Source organism: Pipistrellus hanaki (genome assembly GCF_964339955.1).
Source record: "Pipistrellus hanaki genome assembly, chromosome: 7".
Taxonomy (NCBI): domain Eukaryota; kingdom Metazoa; phylum Chordata; class Mammalia; order Chiroptera; family Vespertilionidae; genus Pipistrellus; species Pipistrellus hanaki.
Window position 1 is genome coordinate 11,222,557 of NC_140509.1, and position 15,516 is coordinate 11,238,072.

Below are 15,516 nucleotides of genomic sequence, written 5' to 3' on the forward strand. Positions count from 1 at the left end.
TCTGACCACAAAACCCTTTCGAAGCTTCTGAGACATCAGCAGGAGCACGGGGGTCATCACTCCTGCCGGATTGGGGAAGAAAGCAAGAATAGTCCTAGAGACAAACCACTGACTTCAAGACTGGATCAATTTCCCCAAAAATTGTAAGTAGAGACTTAAAAATTACAATTTAGAAACATCAGACAGTTTTTACAGACCTAGTGTTAACATTGTAAATATCTAGCTCTACCAGTGCTTCATTGATTAGATGACATACATCAAGGTTTTCAGCAGTCCCTCAGCAGCTGACATGTTCTACCTTCAAGGCACAGGCAGCCAGCCATCTGCCACACTGAAGGGGGCACCACTGAGAGGGAGATGATGTTCATTATAAGAATAACTATGTTAAATGTGTTCAGTGTTTTAAAAATATTTTTTAAAACTACATTGAATTCATTTTTACTTGAAAAAATATATGAAAATTTACTCTTAAAAGGTGAAAGTTGGCCATAAGTCAACCACTTAAAACACACGAGCTTTTATTGAGTACTTACTATGTGCTAGACCTTGTCCTAAACACTCGAAATGCGTTACATCATATGTATAAGGTAATATTGTGGCTAGGATCCAGAGAAATGAAATACCTTTCTCAGGATCAAACAGCCAGTGCCACGTGGAAGTTAGGTTTAGATCTGGGTAGTCTGGCTCCAGAGCCAGTCCTGTCAACAATTTCTCTGAGTGAAATTTCTTCCCCAGAGAAAATTGCTAATACTGTTTTGCTGTATATTCATTTAGTTTTTCTTTTTTCCTATGGTCACACACAGAGACACAAACACAAACCAGCTCACGCTAGGTATCTTATTTTGTGGCTTGTATTTTTTTCATTTAATATATCCAGGTCATCTTTCCATTTCAACAAAATTAGTTCTATTTCACTTTTGTAATGTCTACATAATATTTCTTTATGTGGATATTGCCTAATATATTTAATCAGCCTCCTATCTCTATTTATATATAGAAAAGTCTAAGCCACCGAATGACTGAACAACTGAATGACCAGTTGACTGGTTGCTATGACATGCACTGACCACCAGGGGGCAGATGCTTAACCAGGAGCTTCCCCCTGGTGGTCAGTGCACTCCCACAGCAGTTGCAGTGGAGCTGGGATGAGTGGAAGCGGCCGGCAGGAGTGGCAGGTGGCGTTGGACAGCCAATTTCCTCCCGATCCCCACAGGCCACACCAAAGGACCCCAGTGGTGCACAAATCTGTGCACTGGGCCTCTAGTGTATATATAAAAGCCTAAGCAACCCGGTGACCATTCAGTAGCTATGACGCTTACTGACACGGGGAGGCAGATGCTCAATGCAGGAGTGGCAATCACAGGCATGGAAACATGAAACAGACTGATGAATCTCAGAGATAAGGAGAAAGGAAGAGGGGGCAGGAAGAGATTAACCAAAGATCTTATATGCATACTAGTCAACTCTTTTAATATCAATTGACTAGAGGCCAAGATTCGTACACTGGTCGGGTCCCTTGGCCTGGCCTGCAGGGATCAGACTGAAACCGGCTCTCTGATATCTCCCAGGGGTCCTGGGTTGTGAGAGGGCACAGGCCAGGCCAAGGGACCCCACTAGTGCACGGATCTGAGCCTCTAGTTAATAGATATTAAGAGAGTTGACTCTTGCAAATTGTGATAAGCATAACTTATATTTCCTTATGTTCAAATATTTGGAGAAAATATATTACTACCATTGGTTATTTTCTTTCCTTTTTTAAAGACTAGCTTATTGATTTTTAGAGAGAGAGGAAAGGAGAGGGAGAGAGAGAAACATCCATGTGAGACATCAATCAGCTACCTCCTGCACGCCCCCCACCGGGGACTGAACCCGAAACCCGGGCCTGTGCCTGACCAGGAATCAAACTGGTAACTTCCTGGTGCAGGGGGCAATGCTCCACCAACTGAGCCACACTGGCCAGGGCTGGCATGGCTTATTTTCACATGACATTTATTAGTATCTCTTAAAATGCTAATGTTTTGCGGAACATTGGGAAGCAAATCGAAATACTTCAAAAGCTGTAATAAGCTTCAGTTTGTGTCAATCACACCCCTTTTGTGTCACAAGGTCATGGTCATGCAGCAGAACCACCTGTAGCCAAGTCTCCTGCCCCACATCCCCAGCCTATTCCCACACACTCAAACATCGCAACTCCTGGAAGACAAGACTAAGGTAGCATGCAGCAGTGAGGCAGAGGACCCACACTCTCCAGCCTCAGGCCCAGCGTGTTGATCTCTACATTTTGGCTCAAGGGGATAAGAATTCAGTGGGTGAGCAAAGGATTGATGAGCCAGGAAAATTGGCTCAGGAGATGTGAGGAGATAGCTACCAGATGTTTGCAGCAAGATACATGGGGACTTTGAAAATGTGCCCATCCGTCAGCTTTGTCAAATCTAAATATGTTGCAGTATTGAAAATGAAAAAGAGAAAAAGAGGAAAAGCGGAAAACTGGTTTGGCTCAGTGGATAGAGCGTTTGTCTGTGGACTGAAAGGTCCCAGGTTTAATTCCGGTCAAGGGCATGTACCTTGGTTGCGGGCACACCCCCATAAGGGCTGTGTAGGAGGCAGCTAGCCGATGTTCCTCTCTCATTGATGTTTCTAGCTCTCTATCCCTCTCCCTTCCTCTCTGTAAAAAGCCAATAAAATATATTTTAAAAAAAGAAAAAGAGGAAAAAATAGTTCATATTTGAGGTGTATGTGTAGGGTAGAGAGCTTGTTATCTCTTATATTCTGTTAGATGGAAGTTTACTAGTAAAGCATACTATGTAACAGCAAAATTTACATATAATGCCATGTGTTAGTTTTCTTCTGTTGGCCCTTCTATGTTACATAAATCTCTAAGTGATAGAAACCTAGTGTTTTTATGTGCATTTTTAGCCGGGGGAGAGGGGGGAAGTGAGCCTCTGAAGTGCCTAAATTCATATATAGAGCTAGATTTTTTCCTGTGATTTTTTTTAAAAGAATAGTTTATTGATTTTGAGAGAGAGAGGAAGGGAGAGGGAGAATAAGAGAGAAACATCAATACAAGAGTGGAACATCAATTGGCTGCTTCCTGCATGTCCTTACCAGAGATCAAGGGCTCTGTGGTTATTATTATAAATTCTCAAAGTTAGAAAATGTTAGGTTACCTATCTATGAAATATATATATATATATATATATATATATATATATATATATATATATATATGCTTAACCAACTATCCAACCGTTTGACCTTGCAAACTGGTACCTAGGACATCTACTGACCACCAGGGGACAGATGTTCAGCACAGGAGCTGTCAATCTGTGGTGACTTGGCAGCTGTGGTTCTCGGGTGACACACCTTGAACCAGAGAGGAGAGAGCCTGATTCCGGGTGTGTCACCTGAGAACCGCCCTGCCACAATCTGGGACCCCTTAGGGGATGTCAGAGAGCTGATTTCGGCCCCATCTCTGCAGGCCAGGCCAAGAGACCCACCTGTGCACAAATCCGTGCACTGGACCTCTAGTTTAAATAAAACATTGCAGACCTATCTGAAGCCCCTTACCAGTATACTAGGTATGAATGCATTTGGTTGAGATTTGCATTCCTTTGAACACTAGTGAAGTTGAACATTATGTGCCATTGGTTTTTTAAATTTTATTGTTTGTGAATTTCTTAACTATAACTTGCCAATTAAAAATGGTTTGGCCTTTTAATGATTTATCAATTTTGGCTACTAAACCTTTACCCGTTATATGCATTGCCAATGCCATCTCCCTGTCTGTGCCTCATCCTTCCCTTTATTCCTGGTGTCTTCTTTGTACTCAAGTTTTTCATATGAACAAGAGTCAAATATCTTACATCCCTCCTTTACCGTTTGTGCTTGTGATGCCTTGCTGACAAAGTCTTCCTGAAGTCATAAAAACGCTTACATTTTTGTCTGAACATTTTATTGTTTGGCGAATGACATTGGGTTTAGAATTGATTTTTGTGTAAGCCATAGGTAGGAATCTCATTTTATCCCCTCCCTCCCCCCCCCCCCCCCGCCCCGCGACCCCGGATAGATAGCTATGCCCTCTCCCTGGGGCAGGGGAGCAGGAGAAAGCCAAGCTCTCTTATCTGAGGCCACTGGTTCATTGGGAATCTCTCCTCTTAACTCCCAGCTGAGTCAACCACACCCCTACATCTGCTCTGGGATCCTGGAAGCGCCTTTCAGACAAAGCTATGATGCCCCTTCCCCTCCCAGCACCTTTACCAATCCTCCAGCTGTAGCCATGATTGTTTTGTATTGTCATTCTTTTTTTCATACATCTATCTACTGTGTACATGTGTGGGAACACACACACACACACTGCAATGAATCCTTACAGGACCAGAGAGCTAGAAGCATTGTGGCTACTAAAACTTCAGGATCTACCACTGACTAGCTGGGTGACTTTGGGAAGTTACCTAATCTCTTTGTGCCTCAACTTCTCCATCTGTAAAATGGGGGGAAGTACTGATCTAAGAGGGATTCTTAAGCCACTAGAGCAGGTGGAGGGATGCGGCCCATAAGAAGCACTCCATAAATGCTGGCTTACTACAGGGAGTCTCTGCATCCCCAATCCTGAGCAGTGTCTGGCAGTTGGCAGGGACCCATGAGAACTTGTCCAGTGAATACAATTATAGGAGCTCTAGTCTGAGCACATCCTTTGGGTTTGTTAGTTTGTGAGGAACAGGACCCCTGGGTGGCTACTGAGGCTGCGGCCAGAGCAATTCCAGCAAGAAGCCCACGTCGGGGAGATGGTGGTGAAGAGGGGTTTGTAGACTGCAATACAGACCAAGACAGAGCGTTACCAGGGACCCGGAGCTATGAAGGAGCAGAGGTCAGTGAGGTGTAATTAATGCCAATGACCTTTTCAAAGCCCCGTCAGGCAGGTGGGAGAACAGGTACAGCAATGGCCCTACCTCCAGCAGGCAGACCTGGTGGGAAGGGCGGTGGGTAGGGCAGCGCTGAGCTCTGAGGAGCCAATGTGATGCTCAGAGTATCTGCACCCACCATGCTCCCTGCCTCACTCACCCCTTCGCCCTCAGGTCTGCATGATCACACTCCCCTGGTCCCTCAGACTGGGACAGACCGCGTCCTCCAGGCCGGGAACCTGGGAGAAGGTGATGTCAGCAGGGATGTCACAAGTGACAGGCACTTAGCCCACCTCATCCAAGAACAGACCTCCTCCTTCCACACCAGCCTGAGGACCTCAAACCCCCCACCTTCCCTTCCTTCTCTCCCCTCCCTCCCTTTCTGGTCCTCAGGTTCCATCCTGAGGGCAAGGCTGAGGTCTCATCATGACTGAAGGTGAGCAAGGTAGTGATGGAAAATACCCAAACCAGCCACCTGAGCAGGAGGCAGCCAGCTCCCAGTCCTGGGAGACACAGGAGCAGAGACCACCCCTTCTGCCCACAGGGCCTGGACTTCCCGGGGCTCAGGGTCCCCCTTCAGGGCCTGCCTCCAGAGGGCCCTGTGTGCGTGGACTTCAGGGAAGCAGGCGCCGGGCTCACCGCTCTGTCTGCCTGAGACACAGTGGGCAGAGGGGTTGTGGTTTCTGGGGAGGGCAGAGGTGCCCTGGGCAGTTCTGATGAAGCTGTGTGGGCCGCAATAGGAAGGGACACTCCCCTACCTGGCGCCTGGCAAGGCCAAGGCTGAGGGGGACCCCCTGAGGGGTGCGTGAGGATGGATTAGAATCAGGAGGCCAAGAAGGAGGAGAGGAGCTGGGGTGGCAGATAGAACTTTGCAGCCTGGCCTGGAGGGCCTGAGAGGACAGTTAAGGGAGGGGCGCTCATGGGGACAGTCACCCGCAGAGGAACTTTCCTAACCGTCAGGATTTCACAGCCTGGTCAGGGAGGAAGTGAGACCAGAGAGGGAGGCGAAGACTGGGTTACTCAGAAGCACTGGGTCCCAGACCCTCTCTGGTCAGAGGGGAGTGGGCTGGCATCCAGAAACCCCACAGTCTGCCCACAACCCTCAGACTCAAACCTTCTCTCCTCTGGGTGATGAGGCTTTCCTTCCCTTGCTTCCCCGCTCCTCATCTCTGTTCCAGAAAGGGATGGTCTTTGCCAGTTTGGGATGGTCTCGGCCACAAGAAGTCACCCGTCCCGGGTCACCCCTCACACAGCTGCTCACTGCGGAGTGACTTCTGCCTTCAGATCCGGGGCTCCTCCTGGGCAGCCAGCCGGGTGCGGGGCTCAGTTTTTAGTGATGCTGGCATATTCCACATCCAGAAATGGGTCATGTATGGGCTTCGGGCCGGGGCGGGTGTTGATGTAGATGGGGTTCTCCAGGCCTAAGGGCTCCAGGTGGGTGAATGAGGCATAGTGGATGTCCCCAGTGTCCTTGCCAGAGCCTATCTGCTGATCGGAGCCCTGGGAATCAAAGACAGACAGAAGTCCATTGGATGGATTACAGCTGGGAGTGGTCCGTGTCCAGTGCTGAGGATAGGGACAGGGATAAGGTATGGGACAGGGTGTGGATTCTGTAGGAACTCTGGGGATGGCAGAAGGCAACCAGGGCACCATCACTGAACATGACTAAGAATGAGGAAGGTGAAGAACCAAGATGCCAGCATAGGCAAGCATGGTACTTGCAGCCTCCCACAACCACATCAAAATTATAACTAACATAGAGAGCAACCATCATTCAGAACAGTCAGAAAGCTGGCTGATGGAAGTCCTACAATCAGAGAAGTAAAGAAGAAAGCACATTGAGACTGGTAGGAGGGGCAGAGGTATGGAATAGTCTGGTCCAACACACTCGTGTGGCGTGTTTCTAATTGGGAGGGATATCTTGGCTGCGAAGGCCTCTCGTGAGGAGAAGCCTCACACCAAACTCTTCAGCTCACGTTTCCAGTGCAGGGAGGAGAAGTCTCCTTAACTTTGGGCTATAAAAACCAATGGGGATTGTGGCTGAGTGACAAGGAGGCTGCTGGAGTTCCTATTAAAGAGCCAGCGCATGAACTTACTCGGATTTGCTCCCTCTGAGCTCCCTCAGTGCTTGGGTAATGGCTTAGGGGGATCCAGGGACATAAAGAGGGGAACTGGATTGTCTGGCATTGGAGCAAGAACTTGGGAGTGGCTTTCTCCCAGATAGGGGTGCTCACAAGGTTCATGGTTGCTATGCTGAGACCTCCACGGTCACAGAGCTGATGAGCAACCACATCTGAGTCTCCATCTACCTGGTTCACACTCTTTGCTCAGGTTATTCCATGAGACCTTGCCTCATCCAATTTGCAGTCTTACTCAAGGTATTTGCAGCACTTTTTCCATACAATTGACCTGTCCTGGCTCAGGCTTTCCTCAAACAATCAGCAGCTGGTGTCAGCATACCCCATATTTATCAATAAGTGGCCCAAGACCAGGCACTAGCAGCAGCCTGCCTTGCTTCACAGCTTGGCCCCTCTTGGCTACTTTCAAGCCCAACACAAGTAGCAGCCATCTGCAGATTACTCCATAGTTCAGGGAGGAAGGCCCCAGGTAGTGGCTGATTTTGCACCTCCTGTGAGGCCCCAGAGCCAGTGCACTCAGTGGACAGCTTCAGACCACACCAGATTACCACTCTACACATCCACGAGTGACGCACTCGAGGGGCAGACTCAGTGTCCACCAAAGCCCCACTGAAGCAAGTTGTGCTCCACAGGGGTGTCTCCTGCACAGTAGCTCTTCTGCTGTAGTCACAGCTGGGCTGGAAGTCAATTTATCCCAGTGATGCCAATAGTAATCAAGGCTCAACGATAACAAGACTATGCACACAGCCCACACAGGGATGCCCCTAGAGTGCCTAGCTCAGATGACTGGGGAAGCTAAGCCACTGGGCCTTATAGGATACCTACTACACAAGGCCACTCTACCAATTCCAGGAGACATACATAATAGCTCTATCTAATACATAGGACAAAGACAGAGAAGCAGCCAAAATGCAGAAACAAAGAAACATGTCACAAAAAAAAGAACAAAAGAAATCTCCAGGAAAAACACACACAAAACAACACTAAATGAAATGAAAGCAAACAAACTACTAGATACAGAGTTCAAAATAATGGTTATAAAGATGCTCAAGGGCCGAGACCGGTTTGGCTCAATGGATAGAGCGTCGGCTTGGGGACTGAAGGGTCCCGGGTTCGATTCCGGTCAGGGGCATGTACCTTGGTTGCGGGCATATCCCCACTGGGGGGTGTGCAGGAGGCAGCTGATCGATGACTCTCTCTATCTCTCTCCCTTCCTCTCTGTATAAAATCAATGAAATATATTTAAAAAAAAAAAAAGATGCTCAAGGATCTCGTTGACAGCTTCAAGAAGCTTAACGAAAATTTCAAGAATCTAAATGAGAATTTCAAGAACCTTAGTGAGAACATAAAAAAAAAAAAAAAAAAAAAAAAAACATGAAAAAGGACCAGTCAGAAATTAAGCCTACACTAACTGAAATAAATAATAATTTACAGGGGTTCAACATTAAAGTAGAGGACACTGAGAATCAAATCAGTGGGTTGGAATATCAAGAAGCAAAAAATATTCAGTCAGAAAAGCAAAAAGAAAAAAGAACCCAAAAATATGCAGGTAGTGTAAGGAGCCTTTGGACAACTTCAGCATGACAATATTCTTAGTATGGGGCTGCTAGAAGGAGAAGAGAGAAAGCAAGATTTTGAAAAACTATCTGAAGAAATAATGACAAAAAACTTCCCCTGGTTGGTGAAAGAAATAGACTTACGAGTCCAGGAAGTGCAGAGTCTTAAATAAGAGGAACCCAAAAGAGGCCCACACCAAGACACATCATAATTAAAATGCTAAAGATTAAAGACAAAGAGAGAATTTTTAAAGCAGATAGTTACCTACAAGGGAGTGCCCATATGACTGTCAGCTTATTTCTCAACAGAAACTTTGCAGACAAGAGAAATTCAAAGTGATGAATAGTAAGGACTTACAACCAAGATTGCTCTACCAGCAAAGTTGTCATTTAGAATTGAGGGTGAGATAAAGAGCTTCACAGACAAGAAAAAGTTAAAGGAATTAATCACCAACAAACCAGTATTACATGAAATGTGGACGGGTATTCTTTAAGAAGAGGAGAAGGAGGAGTAAGAAGAAGAAATATGAACAAAAAATTGCAATAAATACATATCTGTCAACAACTGAATGTAAAAATCAAAACAAACAAGTAGTCTAATGAACAAAATAAACTGATGAATAAGATAGAACCAGAGCCATGGAATAGTCTGACAAATCTCAGAGGGAAGGGGAGTGGTGGGGAGAGATTAACTAAAAAATGTACATGCGATATGTGTTATCTATGGACACAGACAATAGGGTGGCGAAGGCCTGGGGCAGGGTAGGAACAGGTGGAGGGGGGCATTGGGTGGAAAAAGGGGGACATCTGTAATACTCTCAACAATACATATTTAAAATAAAATAAAAGGATGCACAGAGTGCAGTAAGGTCAGAGGGCTAGCAGCACCATCTCAGTCTCCACCCCAGATCTATTAGCCCAAAGTCTCTGGGTGTTGGACCCAGAGTGGCCGAGCCACTGACCATCATGACCCAGCAGATGAGTCGGCATTAAAATATGTCTCCTACAGAGGGAAGGTCAAAAGCTTGGTCAGTCAGCTTCTCCCTCCCTCTCTGAGGAATTTGAATTGGGAAATATGGGAAAAGGACGTGCATAGACAAAGCATTAGGGGCATGACCAGTCACAAGTGAGCTCAGGTTCAGAGTAAATAGAAACTGTAAGTAAACAGAAGCCAGGAAGTTGGAAGAAGAAGAAAGAGGAAGAGGAAGAGGAGAAGGAGGAAATGGAGGAGATGAGGAGTAGGAGGAAGAGGAGGAGGAGGAGGAGGAGGAAGAAGAGGAGGAGGAGGAGGAGGAGGAGGAGGAGGAGGAGGAGGAGGAGGAGGAGGAGGAGGAGTGGCAGCATCTTGGCCGATGTGGCTCATTGGTTGAGCGTCAACCCATGAACCAAGAGGTCACCAATTCTATTCCTGGTCAGGGTTCATGCCCGGGTGTGGGCTCAATCCCCAGTAAAGAACATGCAGGAGACAGCCGATGTTTTTCTCTCATCGATGTTTCTGTCTCTCTATCCTTCTCCCTTCTTCTCTCTCTAAGATCAATAAAAACATATTTTTTTAAAAAGAATAATAATGAAAACAAAGATACCCAGGAAAACTGAGAGTCCCTCTGACGTGCGGGGTGATCCGTCCGAAGCACAGTTTCATCCTCATGGGTGGAAATGTCATGGATGTGGTGGGCTTTGCCCTCACCTGTGAAAAACAGGTTTAAAGGAGAGACCCCTGTCTGCCTCTCTCCTGGCAATTCAGGTGATGCTGGGGGAACTGGCTGGGCAGAAGGGACCCTGCCTGACGGGGGAGAGGCTGGGCTTGGCTGGGAGGTGCCATCCTGCGGGAGATCCAGCACAGATCAGTGCCCGAAAGCAGATGTTAGTGCCAAATGAAGGAGCAAGTCTGATTGGCTGCCTGCATCTAATTTGCATCAAACCAGTAAACTTGATCAATTCTAGGTCCAGGGACCCATCGCTGGTATGTGGTTAATAAACACAGCGCGAATGTCCTGTACAAACCAACAGCAAACAGGGTAGGAATCATCAAGAGGCACGGGTACAATCATCTTGCACAACATGCCGTAGACTTCACGCATGCTCAGTGCCAAAACTTAGAACTTGGGAGATTCAAAAGCGCTCCCGGTGCTCTTAGGAAGGCGATGTTTAAATGTGATAGCAACGATTAAAAACACCGTGCCACACCTCAGGAAGGCCTTCGGATCCATTTGCTTTAAAATCCTCAACTACAAAATGATGATAAAATATCTGGTCTCAAACAGACACTAGAATACCCAGCGTTAGGCAAGTTGGCGCTGGCCTGTGAGCCTGCTTCCTGGTTGGTAACCAGCATAACCCTGTCTCACTGCTCCAGGCTCTTCAGATGGCGTGCTCAGGACCGGGCGGCTTTACCTGCCCTGGCTCGGCGCCGCTGCCGGGCTTTGATGGCGAAGTACAGGATCACCAGGAGGATGAGCGCCAGCAGCAGCGGGAGCACCACCATCGCGCTGAGGATGACCTTCGAGTGGTCTGGGGAGCTGTGGAACGAGGACCAGGTGAGGAGAGAAGGAGCCAGGCTTCTGCGGAAAACTCATCCCTTCCTGTGGTCTGCACGACTCATCCCATTGCCTGGGAAGCTCGGTTCTCACCACCAGAGGCAGCCGCGACTTGGGCTGCCAGACCCCCACCCCTGCCTGCACCCCTGCCCTGGGTCTGCTGGAACCTGGCCCCCAGAGCTCAGGGACAAGGGTGGGAGAGGACGACGGAGGTGGGATGCTGGCATTCGGGGATTCGGGGAAGGATTTCCCAGAGGCCTGGCAGTTGGGGGGCCGGGGCCGAGTGTGCACCGCCTCTAGGTGCTGTGTCCTTCCGTGCCGAGGGTCATGTGGGAGCGGGCTCTACAGAGGGGCAGCATGTGCGGGTCTGCCTGGCCCAGGGGCCCCTGATCTTGGGCAAGCAGGGACGGTGGCCACCTGCCTGACACAGGGCACACCCTGGCCTCTGCCTGAGTCCTACACCCGCCACCTAGGGGCCAAGTGTCCGCACCTGTCCCACCTCTGGGAGTGTTTCCTTCCTCCTCTGAGAGCAGGGATGCTGACTGTGTCTCCAGGTTTGCTCTGACAGCTTGCTGTCCCCTCTCTGGCCTTCGGGCCCCTGTTTTGGGATCTGTGCTCACCTCTCCGGCAGCTTCCCTCAACTTGGTCCCCGCCCCTCACCCTCAGCCTTGGCTGAGAGGTGCAGTCAGCTCTCGGAGAATACCCGTGTCCTTTGACAAAGAGCTCTGTACGCAATAAGCGCCTTCTGACAGGCCCCGTCTTCAGTCAAAGGAAGAAAAGGTGGACTTTCCCACATCGCAGCAGGCCCCTGGGGCAGCCGCCTGGGGTGTCAGGTGTCACGGGGTCAGGCAGCAGCTCTGGGGACACTGACTACTCAGCTGCACTGACAGCACCCTTAGTGCCTGCTGTAACCCCTAGAGAGGGAACTGGAGTTTGCCGGAGCTCAGGATTTGCATTGACAGAGGGCGGAGAGAGGGTGGGAGGGCAGAGGTGGGAAGAAAACCAGCCCTCAGGCCAGTCACAGGGCCGGGGGCCTGGGAACCACGCGGCAGAGGTAGAGAAGTCAGGCCATGGGCAGAGGCCACTGTGATGAGCCTTTCCCCGGACCCCGTGGCTCCCCTGAACGGAGGAGATGGGCTGGAGCAGGGAAAGGGAACAGAGCAGGCGAGGCACTGGGTCCTTTGTGTCCCCAGAGGCAAACTTGGCACCGTCTGGAGACATTTTCGGTTGCCTGGGTACCTGGCACAATGGGTACCCGGGGGAGATGTGCGCTATTACGGGCTGGTGGGTGGAGGCCAGGGATGCACAGGACAGCCCCTCACAACAAAGAATTGTCTGGCCCCCAATGTCAATAGTGCCAAAGGGAGCAAACCCTGGAGTACGGGGTGCCGGGAAAGTCACTGACTCCATTTTGCAGATGAGAAAACTGAGGCTCGAAGAAGTAAAGTGACCTGGAAAAGACCCCATTTCATCCCCTGAGGGCCAGGTGCCATGGGAACATGTAGTTGGAGGTATCCGGCACGGCTGGCGATGGAGGCGGAAGAGGACAGGGAGGGACAGTACCTGTCACTGTCACTGATAGGTCTGTTGGCAAAGGTCCCGGTGGTCCCGATGGTCCCGGTGGTGGGCTGGGTTGGAGCTGTGAGAGACGACCGTGAGGGGAGCACTCTGTTTGCCCCACACCCCAGGGCTTGGCCTCCTAGCCCAGCCCTGGGCGGGAGGAGCCCACGCATGGCCTGGACCACGCGAGGCCTGAGAAGCTCCACCTGCCCCTCGAAGGCATGCGGGCGGGCATGCCCTTGGGGCAAGCGGCTTTGGAGGAGCCGTCACGCTGTCGCTTGTATGCTGGCAGCATGCTCCGGTCTCCTCTGTTTCCATTGCTTTTTAACACGTCGGGCACGGTCCATGTGTACTGCCGCCCTCCTCCCCTCCAAACCCTTTTGCCTCCCCTGGATAAATTCCTGCTCACCCAACCAGGCCCCTGCAGTGTCACCTCCCCTGCGGAGTCCTGCAGGCAGGTCCGTGCTCCTGGCCTTCACCGGCAATCTGGCCCCTCCCTCCGCTGGGCCTCCATCCCACATGCCTCCACTATGCCACCCACCACCTGCATCATAGCCTTTTATTTATGTCTCAGGGTTCCCTTCCCCTCCCAAGGCCTGGCCCGGTGCCCTACATGGAGTGGGCAGTGAGCCCAGGCTTGGGCAGAAGATGACCGAGCAGCTGATGTGGGTGCGCCAGGCCCCCAGCTGACCACACAGCTGGGCAGGCTCGGCAGCAGGGCGGGGGTCTTCAAAGATACTGTCTCCCCGTGACCATCACGGGGACATGTAGGGGGGCTTTGCAACTCTGAAGTTTTCAGGAGGCATATGGGGGCGGGGGGGAAGGGGGACTCAGGATTAGGAGGAGCCTCGAGCTTCCCATGATGAGGCTGAAGATCACTCAAGGATCAGGGATGAGTGCCGGGTGGGACCCAGTCCCCCTGAGCCCTCGGGCCCTACAGCTCCCAGCCTCACCCCGCAGTTCCCATCTGCTCCCTGGGGCTGTCTCCTGCCTGTCCGCATTCTTTGAGCCCAAAAGAGTCACCTCAAGGTCAGCCCTTTGAGAGAAGGTCAGGAGAGAAGGTCAGGGGAGGGTGCCCCGGATGGACCGATAAGACAGGCTTGCTCAAGCCCGAGTCGAGTGAGCAACAAGTGTTTGGAGAAGTGTGTACTGGGGAAGGAAGAACTGCCCCAAGCCGGCAGTCTGAGATCTGGTGCTGGCTCTGCCCATAACTAGCGGCGACCTTGGGAAGGGGCCTGGGGTTCAGCCACGGGGACAGGGGGCCTGGCTTAGGTCCTTTCAGCATCCGCCTGCTGTGGTTCAGGGAACCTGGGAAGCACACACAGAGGGAAAGGACTCACCCGGAGATACCACCAGACGGATGGCTCTGAGAAAAATGACCATGGAAGATTCCAAGATTCCACACCAATACAAACCCGAGTCCTTCTCTCTGAGCGCAGCCAAGGTAACGGTGAAGTACCTCTGTTGGGGGTAATCCATGATGACGTATCTCGGGTCTCCAGGCTGGCCCCGGAGCCTGGGGTGGGTGACTAATGAGGCACAAGTTCCTGCTCGTATTATTCTGCACCAGGTTTTCATCTTGAAACCTCTCTGGGGTGGATACTCGCACTTTATGGAGAGTTCCTCCCCTTCCAGTTTCCGCAGTGGCTGTGGCTGCTGCTCCCAGGAGCCTGAGAATAAACCCTGGGGTCAGGGAGCCGCTGCTTGTCCCAGAGCTGAGAGGGGCCCCTCCTCAGGAAGTCCTCCATGCACTACACTCAGTGCCCCACACACACACCTCACCCTCCTCCCCATGCCCCTCATGCCACCTCACTAGCATCCCTCCTCCTCTCCCCCACGCCTCTGCCCTCACCTGAGGCCAGGAGCACCAGCAGGACAAGGGGCAGCAGGCACGTGGCCTCCCAGGCCATGGCCCTCTGCGGGGGCTGGGGTGGCAGCGGCCGCCCTGAGGAGCCGGTGCCAGAGCTGGCGGTTCAGCAGCTGCCCCTCCTGTCTGGGAAGAAGGGCTGAGGAAGGCAAAGACTGCAGGTGGGGAGGGGGCAGCGAGGAGGGGAGGCCTGGGCTACTCGGACCCTCCCCTGCCCCGCTGCCTCTGGGCCTGGCTGGGGGCTCTCTGGGCCAAGCCTGCCCCCTGCCTCCCTCCCATGGGCGTGGGGAAATCGGTGAAAGCCCCGGGAGGAAACGATGGTGAAATAAGAAGCCATTCCTCCGCCCTCTGTCTCCCCTCGGTCCTTCCACTTCCTTCCCCTCCTCAGCTTTCTCCTCTCCACCATGAAAAGCAGGGCTGAGGGTGAGTGACAGAGGCGGGGGACCCTCTGGAGGCCCCAGTGGTCAGAGGCCGCCTGCCCAGGCCTGCTGGGAATTGGGGTGTCCTGTGGGGACCGGAGGGGCAGGTGGAGGTAGGGAGTCATTCTCAGGGGAGGAGGTGCAGGGAAGGTCCCTGGCAAGGGTGGGAGAGCAAAACAGATCTTGGGGGGCGGGGGGCGGGAAGAAGGTGGGGAAGGAGGGCATGTGGGAAGAATGGGGGTCTCTGCCCTCTGTGTCCCCAGCTCCCCGCTTGCCACTGTCATCACTCCTTAAGCATTTGCTGGAAGGCCATGCTAACCAAGCTCATTTAGAAAATAATTTGTACTTTGCATCCCTGTGACTAATAGTGCCAACAATAACTCCGTGTGGTTCTGGGATGGGGGTGGGGGCCGCTTTGTAAAGTGTGTGACTGTCCACCTCTACGCTCTACACCTGAAAGCAACACAAAATCACCCTGAATGCAAGCTGTAACTGAAAAAATAAAAATTGAACTGTAAAAGAAAAGAATCTGTCAGTA

The 15,516-nt window shown here is 51.1% G+C and overlaps 1 protein-coding gene across 1 annotated transcript; it reads right to left on the bottom strand.

Annotated features, from left to right (window-relative positions):
* Positions 1 to 4,047: 4,047 nt before the first annotated feature.
* LOC311625747 (CMRF35-like molecule 7) lies at positions 4,048 to 14,969 on the bottom strand. The gene is made up of 6 exons (XM_084890306.1): positions 14,545 to 14,969; positions 14,033 to 14,362; positions 12,696 to 12,771; positions 10,990 to 11,114; positions 10,179 to 10,282; positions 4,048 to 6,401 (listed from the first exon to the last, which is right to left on the bottom strand). Exons 1-6 carry the CDS (start codon positions 14,600 to 14,602, stop codon positions 6,225 to 6,227), a joined length of 870 nt encoding a protein of 289 aa, XP_084746432.1. The 5' UTR covers positions 14,603 to 14,969; the 3' UTR covers positions 4,048 to 6,224.
* Positions 14,970 to 15,516: the final 547 nt, after the last annotated feature.